The sequence below is a fragment of the Clupea harengus genome, chromosome 4, assembly GCF_900700415.2.
Source record: "Clupea harengus chromosome 4, Ch_v2.0.2, whole genome shotgun sequence".
Classification (NCBI taxonomy): Eukaryota; Metazoa; Chordata; class Actinopteri; order Clupeiformes; family Clupeidae; genus Clupea; species Clupea harengus.
Genome location: NC_045155.1, coordinates 16,857,450 through 16,867,449, shown reverse-complemented (window position 1 = coordinate 16,867,449; position 10,000 = coordinate 16,857,450). Strand labels below are relative to the sequence as shown.

Here is a 10,000-nt window from a genome sequence, read left to right as displayed (position 1 = left end):
ACAATAGTCACACGATATACGTATATATACAAATATGAATATACACACAAATAACAAATAAAACAAGCAAACACAATACACAGGTACACACACATACAGGTATACCATGGTGAAATGAGAGACATAGACACACACATAGATACACACAGGTCAAAAAAGACACATAGCATGTGGTCAGTGGATCTGAGTCTCATTGTGCAGTAAAGTAGAGTTGATGATACTCAATGTAGTAGTGAATGAGACAATGTTCTGCCCCCTGGGTTTATATAAAGTGCACTGTAGCATTAAAATATCTGATTGACACATCTGGCCTTGGTATTGAAAACCCGCATCCACCATTAAGGTCCTGTGAGGTACCATCCCTATCATTGCAGTCTGGAGCCTAGCAGAGAGGCAGCAGGTTGGGGCTAGTGACATGGGCAGCCTGGGGGAGTGAGCAGGGAGGCCAGAGTTTGGCATGGAGGGGAGAATGGCAGGGTTGGTTTGGGGTTAGATGGATTAGGGATTAAAGATTATAGGGGGGTTACGAGGTTGTAGGGAAGGGTTTTATTAAGGCTGTAGGTTTGTGTGTGTGTGTGTGTGTGTGTGTGTGTGTGTGTGTGTGTGTGTGTGTGTGTGTGTGTGTGTGTGTGTGTGTGTGTGTGTGTCTGTATGTATGTGTAAGTGTGTATATGTCTGTGTGTGTGCATGCGCGAATGTGTGGTGGCATACATGTAGTCATATGTGTATGAGAGTCATGTGTGTATGTGTGTGTATGTGTGTGTGTGTATGTGTGTGCATGCATGCCTGGAACAGGATGATGCCCCAGCAGGAGCAGGTTTGTGGCTGTGGATCAGAGATTACAGATTAGGGTCAATCTGAGAGATTATAGGTCGAGCTCCGGGGTTAGGGCCATGAGTCAATTACAGTGTGGGTCTTTAGGTAAGGGGGTACATTCTTGCTGTAGTGTTTAAGTGTGTTTGTTTGTGTGTGTGTCCCTGTGCGATTCTGTGGGTGATCTAGGATCATGGGATTAGGAGTAAAGTTGATTATGTGTAATGGTGATATGTAAAAGCTCCCTGGTGGCGATGGTAAGTATGTCAGTCTCTCTCTCTCTCTCTCTATCTCTCTCTCTCTCTCTCTCTCTCTCTCTCTCTCTCTCTCTGTGTGTGTGTGTGTATGTGTGTGTGTGTGTGTGTGTGTGTGTGTGTGTGACTTGCTACTGGTGTTAGAGATTAGCTCAACAACTCTTGTGTCAAATGTTCCAACACCATCCTATAAGCCCATACAGATAATCTTATCATGGATGGTGGTGTTGTTATAATTGTATTTAAAGGTGTAGACTAGGGGATAATCTGATGAGATTATTATGTATTACCGTAGCAATGTACCCTTTATCATAAACATGCCATTAACATACAATATCAGGCTGCTAGATTGGTCAACCAGCGAACCATGTTGTTGTGTTTTGGCTGTTATTGTTATGAAGGAAGGGGATGCCATAGCGCTACATGGAGAAACTAGTGAAAGTGGAGAAAGTAGCTAACAGCGCATAGCTACTGTCAAGGGCCAATCATAGCGCACAGCTACTGTCAAGGGCCAATCATAGCGTCTCTGCTCAAGGAAGTGTGATTAGTTTCATTCCTGCCCTCACAGTCTAGTCCCACTTGATGAGCCACTGTGCCCACTCAGGTGCTAGGATCCCTACAAGACACGGGAGTCAGTGAAGCGATGACAGCCAGCAGCTCAGCTTCACACAGCTCAGACTGAGGGAGAGATGTTTAAGAGGAGGCCATGAGATTTGCACTCTGAGAATAAAAAGGGAAACATCTAGGGTTTGGCAGCTGTTACAACATCTCAAACTTTTGAAAGCTGTCAATGATCAGGGCCGGTCCTTCCTACAGGCGACATAGGCGGTTGCCTAGGGCGCCCCTGAGAGGGGGGCGCCAAAAACTGCGGCCACCAAAAAAGAAATTAAAAAAAAATTCTAATAATTTTTTTTTTCAGCGAAGATTACACTGACAAGTGCTACAGGCGGAATATGTGCGCGGGGGGAGGGGGCATGGCGGCGGCGGTTAGTGATCCACCCTGATAATTTCACATATCTAAGTCTTATAGGCAGAATATGTGTGCGGGGGGAGGGGGCGTGGCGGCGGCGGTTACAAACAGGAAAAAGCTTGCCAGGAGTGAAGCTTGCCTAGGGTGCCAAATGTGCTAGGGCCGGCCCTGTCAATGATAATAATATAAGTGAAAACGTCTTCATATCTGAGATGTAATGATTGATGGATGCTTGTTAATGTCTGTGCGTAAATGCTACGCTATATTGTGAAATGCTGGCTTGAAGTGCCAGTGTGTGTGTGCTAAGAGGGTGTACCTTGCAGTGGCATTGGCCGCTGGTCTTGTTGCAGTCGGGATCAAAGCCTTTGCTGGTGTCACAGTGGCAGGGACCGCAGGTAGGACTCCCCCACCATCCCCGTGGACACTGCTGCTCAATCCTGTGACATACACACACACACACACACACACACCACATGCACAGATACACACACACACACACACACACACCACATGCACAGATACACCCACACACACACACACAGAGCAGACGGTCAGTGGTGCGACCCCCGACTGACCCCCGGAGCTAAATCCCCTTTGTGCTTGTGTGTTCTGTCAGCTGCTGTGTGATTTCCTCTGGACAGGCTGTGGCAGAGCGGGGGGTGGGCCGGGGGGGGTGAGGCCATCATTAGCTGAACCTGGGCCTCAGTGCCAATTAATGTCTGGAAGGCTCCCTGCTAATTGGGGCTCAGATTAGACAATCTCCTGCTAAATCACCAGCACGGCATTATGGTGTTCATCATTTGGGCAGGCAGGAATCTCATTTAAGTGGAGTTGCTGAATAACAACCGTTTTCATTATTCCTTTGAACATCTTGAGCTGTCAAGTCACCTCCCAAACCATTTATGAATGCGTTTGGCATTGGCTGCTAGACACAAAGGTAACATTGTGTGTATGTGTGTATGCATGCAGGATATGTGTGTATGTATGTGTGTGTGAGATAGAGAGAGAAGTAGAGAGAGAGGCAGAGAGAGGTAGAGAGAGAGGCAGAGAGAGAGATAGAGAGGCAGAGAGAGAGATAATCTGAGAGAGAGACAGGGAGAGCGGGAGAGCGGGAGAGCGAGAGAGAGAGAGAGCGAGAGAGAGAGAGAGAGAGGCAGAGCGTGAGTCTGAGTGAGAGAGAGAGAGAAAGAGAGAGAGAGAGAGAGAGAGAGAGAGAGAGGCAGAGCGTGAGTCTGAGTGAGAGAGAGAGAGAAAGAGAGAGAGAGAGAGAGAGAGAGAGAGAGAGAGAAAGAGTACCTGTGCTGGCAGTACTGTCCGTAGTGGTTGTCTCCACAGTCACACAGGTAGCCATGGGAGGAGCTGGGCTTTCTGTGGCACTGAGCCGCATTCTCACATGGGTTCAGCTGGCATGCATCTGTGCAGCTCTTACCATAGAAGCCTTAGATGCACCGACACACACACACACACACACACACACACACACACACACACACACACACACAAAAACAAACACACATGTACACCATCACACATTGCAAACTTGCCACAAATCAGTGTAATAATATATATGAAGAACACTGTAAACCCACAGACAAATGAAGGCACACACACAGTGACCCACACTCACCCACCCACACTATGCAAGACACAAAGATGGCAAAGCAAGGACCTTGACTCAACACATAGCTGTCCCTGCCTTAGTAGAGAAAGCCATCCTCCAGATCTCAGCTCACAAAGCCAAAGGCACCCTCCCATCAAAAGCCACTGAGTGCACACATCACAGAGAGGCTCCCACATGATGCATCAGTGCACACACACACACACGCACACACACACACACACACACACACACACACACACACACGCACACACACACACACACACACACCGAGATATAGGAGCCCTGGCCTTCAAACGGTGGACATGAACAAAGATGTTGCCATGGAGACCCATCAAGCACATACAATGCAGCGATGAAGCCTTTTGTGTGCTATATTGCAAAGCCTATACTGACACGCACAGGCCATTCCTGCTCTCTCTCTCTCTCTCTCTCTCTCTCTCTCTCTCTCTCTATTAGAGAGCACATAACTGAACCTCAGATACTCAATACTTAGTCTGAGCACAGAGATATTGTCCGCACACACGCATATACACATACACACACACCCATAAAAGACACCAAATATCTACAACATATACTGCAAGTTTACTACTGTAGCCTCACTCTGTGCACATGGACATAGTTTTAGAAATGGCCACACATTGCTTCTGTAAATCACTAGCTACCATACTAACAGATGTGTGTGTGGGGGGGGGGAGAGAATTGTGTGGTAGTGAGGGGGGGGAGGGGTAATTTCTGTGCCTGAAGAAGCTCTGAGAGATGAGAGAGAATTATTCAGGGGCCTTGATTCCCCAACAGAGCAGATTATTTATAACACACAAAATGCTGATGAAACTCTGTGTGTGTGTGTGTGTGTGTGTGTGTGTGTGTGCGTGTGTATGTGTGTGAGAGAGAGAAAGAGTGAGAGGGTATAAGAGAGAGGGAGGGGGTACTCTTTGCTTATGAAAATGAGTAAGACAATTTCGGCTGCAGGATGAGGAAAGATGCAGCTGTGTGTATGTTTTCACACACGCTAAGGTGATTCGGCATTCTGTTGCTCAACCCTGCAGCACTTATCACTTCAACTTCTGACTTTCCCTCTCGCTCACGCTCCCTCTCTCTCTCTCTCCAGCTTTCTTTCTGCCCGTCTCTCTGCACTCCTTTCTCTTCAAACTTCTCTCTGCTTAACTTTTTGGAGACACAGACACAATGGTGGCTCTTTCTTAGCATGCAAACACGGAGGGGAATATAAGCCTCTTACAGCTGAGATTAGCTGCAGACATAATGGGTTTTCTTTAGTGGCGAATCCAAGAGTAACTGGCTTTTAGGATGGATGTCATTTGACACCAGCAAACATACACACACAAACACTACATTTTTTACACTATATTTACTATAAACTTCATCTACTATAAGACATAGTACCATACCTGGCTCACAGGTGCATCTATATACTATGATATACATCTACTATAAAACATGGTACCATACCTGGCTCACAGATGCAGGTGTGTTTCTCCCATTGGTCAGCGCATCTGCTGTGGGCGGAGCAAGGGGAGGAGACACAGGCGTTTCCCACACTGCAGCCTACCTCCACCTTCACTGCGCGCGATGGACGAGGGAGAGGTGGGGAGTCAGGACGCACCCCCAAACGCACCCCCTGAGATGAACAACAAACACACACACTGTCGAAAAGCAGCCAAGACACAATCCAGAGAATGAAGGCAGCAGCGAATATGAGGGATTTGAATCTAAATATAGATTTGATTGAAAAGGGTCCCGAAAATGTGGCATAATGTAATAGCAAATTCTCAAAGCATCAGAATAAATAAAGTATCAAACTAATGTAGAATCTAAGGTCTAAATCAGTCTAACCCACTGGAAGAATGGACTGGCCTCGCACTGAGAGAAACTCCCATCAGTTGATCTCATCTGGTGGCCCTGTTAGAGGAACCTCCTGTCCCCCACTGATAACCATCCTGCACTATTTCAACACTAAGCTCCTCCTCCACACATCACTGTCAGGTGGAACCACTAGGCCGATATTAAGGCCAATGACAGCCAACCCCTGGCAAATGAGCGCCGATTGGAATGGTCAAATAAACAAACAACCCCAATCCACTAAAGCGTCCAAAATGAACACATATTGGGAAGACATTTGAATCTAAATAAAGCCTAAATAACATCATCCATACTTATTTAAATACTCAATAACTAGGTAAAGTCAAAATGAAAGAAAATGGTTAGCCAGTTAAATTAATACAGTGCGATGTGGGGCATCAGACACAAACACGCACACGCACACGCACACGCACACGCACACGCACACGCACACGAAAACGAACACGAACACACACATCACTAAAACTCGTACTCTCTTATTCTCAGTGATATTCAGTGATGTTGTTCACTCTAAATACCCATAGAAGCAAACACAGAAGGAGGCAGTTGCTGTTGCCATGGTGACAGGGGCGTACCTGAATGCAGCCTCGAATGCCGCTCTGCACCTCTCCGGAGCCCAAGACTCCGCCCACATGCAGGTGCTTCACTTTTAGACCATGAATCTCATTGCCCACTATCACCGTTCCCTGCAAGATAAGATAGATGGAGAGAAATAGGATGAGAGAGAGGGGGAGAGAGTGTAAGAGACAGAGAAGATTGGAACACTCTTCCGCGATAAATATGTAATGCAGGGATACAAGTGCAGGGGGGAGAGCCAGAGAGATCACTTGGATGAAAGACTAAAATGCATGGCATGGCAAACAGAGTGCACATATGGATGGATGTTTGTTTGTGTGTGTGTGTGTGTGTGTGTGTGTGTGTGCACAATGCTGGCATTTTCTAACATCACCCAAACAGAACAATAGCCCATAGCTCTAAGTCTATACAACAGAGTTAGGATTAGGTGCAAGGATTAAGAGTGCTGGACAACAGATTATAACGTCAGATTAGGAGAGGGGCTCTGTTGGTGTTGTAAAGTGTGGTAAAGGTCAGGGTTGAGGGGTCGGGGGAGGCTGACCTGGTAGAGGCCAAAGTCGAGGCGGAGAGTGGCCACATAGCGCGTCTCTCGTCCACTCCGCACGTCTCGCAGCTCCATCTGCAGGTCGTGCCAGCGGCCGTCACACACCTGCACCTGGTCCAGACGCAGACGCACCGGGGGTCCGCGAGCGGAGCCGTGAGACACCGAGAACACCAGCTGCCCGGCAATCACCTGCACACACACACACACACACACACACACACACACACACAGATATATTAACACCTGTCCATGCACCATGTTAACATTGTCAAGACTGGGTCATCTCTCCAGAACTTCTTTTAAGATGCTCAACTATACTGGGAACCCTGGTAACCCTGATGTAAAGATCTTGACTAGAACCATACGTGTAGGGTAACGTTCTGGGATGTGTGTGTGTGTCTACCTGGAATATGAGGCTGGTGTACTGTCCAGCCTGGGCCTGCAGCAGGATCCCCTCTTTGGCGCGTGTGCGGAACACAAGTCCTAGGTACCAGGGCGTGGAGATGGTGACGTCATTCTTCAGGTCCCACCAGAGGGCGCTTTTTCCCAGGAAACGATGAGGGTGGGGCATCACTGGAATGTGGAGACAGAGAGAGGTCAGGTGATTTGTGGGTCATTCAGTTATGATGAGAGCTATCATACTGTGAACGCAATCTGTAGTAAGGCTCACCATGGCTGCAGTCCTTGCCTCCGAACCCTAGGGGGCAGTCACAGGAGAAGGTCTCCCAACTCACACTGCAGGTGCCTCCATTCTGGCAGGGGTTTGACTTGCAGAAGGGCAGCTTCGCACTGCAGCCTATCAGAGAGCACCAAAATCATGGCATGACTTAAGTCTCTCTGACATCAGCAACTATCTGAGTCAGACTAGCTAGTCTTAGGCGATGAAGTAGCATTCTGAATACGTTATAACATAAGAAGACAAGCACTGCAGTTGCAACAGCCAGCCACACCAGCCTCAAGGCATACCACAATACCTCACAAAAGCACACACAAACGCGCACACACACAGGCATATGCACACACACACACACACAAACACACACAAACACACACTCTCTCTCTCTCTCTCTCTCTCTCTCTCTCTCTCTCTCACACACACACACACACACACACACACACACACACACACACACCTGGCAATGTGCCATTATTGGCAATGTAGCCAGCCAGATCCAGAAGCTTGTTATCGATGTGCAGATCCTTCATGCAGCCAATAAATTCTCTTGTGCTAAACGGGAAGCTGTCTGCCATGTTAGGAACCCCGCCCAGAAACAGCGGCCCCGTGAGGTCCAGGGACCTGAGGAGAAGAGAGGAAAAGAGAGAGAGAAAGAGTTAGAGAGAGAATGCATGTGGCATGTTACAACATCATGACCACATCCAAGATCTTATCAACGAGTGTGTATTTGGGAGTTCATTCTCTCATATCTGTCGATGCTATTGCATGGAAGCTATTGTGTGACTGTGACTGCCCTATGTAGGAGCAATGTGTGTAAGTGTGTGTGTTTGTGTAGGTGTGTGTGGGTTTGTGTTGGTGTGTGTGTGTGTGTTTGTGTAGGTGTGTGTGTGTTTGTGTAGGTGCGTGTGTGTTTGTGTAGGTGTGTGAGTGTGTGTGTGTGTGTAGGTGTGTGTTACTCACTTCTTGGAGCTGCTCTGTCGGCCCTGTGCGGCGCAGCTGTAGTTGCCCAGCTGGGAGCCAAACCTGAGGGCCACGGCCGTGTCACAGTCATCCACACTCACCACCGCCACCTTCTCATCGGACGGACCCTCCACCACACCACTCACGCCGCGCTTGGGCTGCAGCACACACACACACACACACACACACACACACACACATACACACACACACACACACAGACAGACAGACAGACACACACACACACACACACACATACACACACACACAGACAGACACACACACACACACACACACACACACACACACACACACACACACACACACACACACACACACACACACACACACACAGACACAAAGGGACAAATTAATTTAAATATTAAATAGGACTCAACTCAACCAGACAGACCCAGACAGACACACAAGTCTCACCTTGTTATAGTAGTGGATGTGGACAGTGTGCCAGTTGCCGTCGCTCATTCCCCCTGGCATGAAGGGGCTCACCTGAGTGGATGACTCACCTGCGCAGAGGTCAAGAAGAGGTCAGAGTCATTAGAGTAAACACCTGGGGTGAGCGTAATCTTTTCACTTCCAGTTCAAACCCTTAATTGGCATACTCACATGAACAAACGAAGAAAGAAAATGAATAGACATCTGTGCATTCATTCATTCATTCCTTCGTGAAACACTCATTTTATAACCTAACTGAGCCTAATTTTGGGCCCCTATCTTTCCTCGTGCTGATAAATCTGATATCAGCCGCGCTTTGTGTGTGCTGTTACTCCAGAACACAAGTGTGATACTATTCCTACTCACACAGGGAAGAGCCCGTGGCATCTCCCCTCCTCCGGCCGCCTGGATGCACACACAGGCTGGGCTCTGGAGCTCCACATTACCCACACGCCAGCGCTCCAGCGCTCCAGCGCTCCAGATCCCAGACTGCTGCTCATGCAGCTCCAGATCCCAGACTGCTGCTCATGCAGCTCCAGATCCCAGACTGCTGCTCATGCAGCTCCAGAGCCCAGGCCTCAATCTTCTCACACTCTCCTTCAGGGGGGGTTCACAGACCCAAATCAAGGATAGTGCCAGACTTGGGTCTCCATCCAAAAAGCCACACCAGGACAAGACCAGATGTCCTCACTGTCCTATTCTATGTTAAAGCACTGTTTACAAGTCCACTGGTTTCCATATCCTGATCTATATCATGTTGATGATGAGTACTCATTCATATTAAATCATGTTAAAATGACATTACCCACCTACTTCTAATCTCTACAGTGAAAAAATATCTGCAAACCGCCCACAGACACAGACACAGTTACACACACACAGACACACACACACACACACACACACACACACACACACACACACACACACACACACACACACACACACACACACACACACACACACACACACACACACACACACAAGCCTACCTGTGGAGTATTTTAGCACCACCTGTCCATCAATTATCTCGAGGGCAAGGAAGTCGTGCTTCTCATTAAAGCGTCCGTTGTAGAACAGCAGGCCACTGCTCTCCAGAGTGGCAAACCTGCAACACACAGCACTCCATAAACACAGACAGCAGGACACACACACACACACACACACACACACACACACACACACACACACACACACACACACACACACACACACACACACACACACACATACATACACTGTACAGATCCTG

General features: G+C 48.0%; 1 protein-coding gene across 2 annotated transcripts in view; it reads right to left on the bottom strand.

Annotated features, from left to right (window-relative positions):
* The window catches only part of celsr3 (cadherin, EGF LAG seven-pass G-type receptor 3), a 44,715-nt gene that overhangs the window by 14,009 nt on the left and 20,706 nt on the right, over positions 1-10,000 (bottom strand). For both annotated transcript variants that reach the window (XR_006152380.1, XM_031566434.1), the window contains exons 5-15: positions 9,741-9,856; positions 8,731-8,819; positions 8,296-8,453; positions 7,793-7,956; positions 7,330-7,455; positions 7,063-7,232; positions 6,657-6,848; positions 6,115-6,225; positions 5,129-5,297; positions 3,334-3,475; positions 2,354-2,474 (exon numbers count right to left, since the gene is read on the bottom strand). Coding sequence is in view for 1 of the 2 variants with exons in the window: in XM_031566434.1 (XP_031422294.1) it covers positions 2,354-2,474; positions 3,334-3,475; positions 5,129-5,297; positions 6,115-6,225; positions 6,657-6,848; positions 7,063-7,232; positions 7,330-7,455; positions 7,793-7,956; positions 8,296-8,453; positions 8,731-8,819; positions 9,741-9,856 (1,558 nt within the window). In the remaining variant the exon portion in view is untranslated. The remainder of the gene's footprint in view (positions 1-2,353; positions 2,475-3,333; positions 3,476-5,128; positions 5,298-6,114; positions 6,226-6,656; positions 6,849-7,062; positions 7,233-7,329; positions 7,456-7,792; positions 7,957-8,295; positions 8,454-8,730; positions 8,820-9,740; positions 9,857-10,000) is intronic.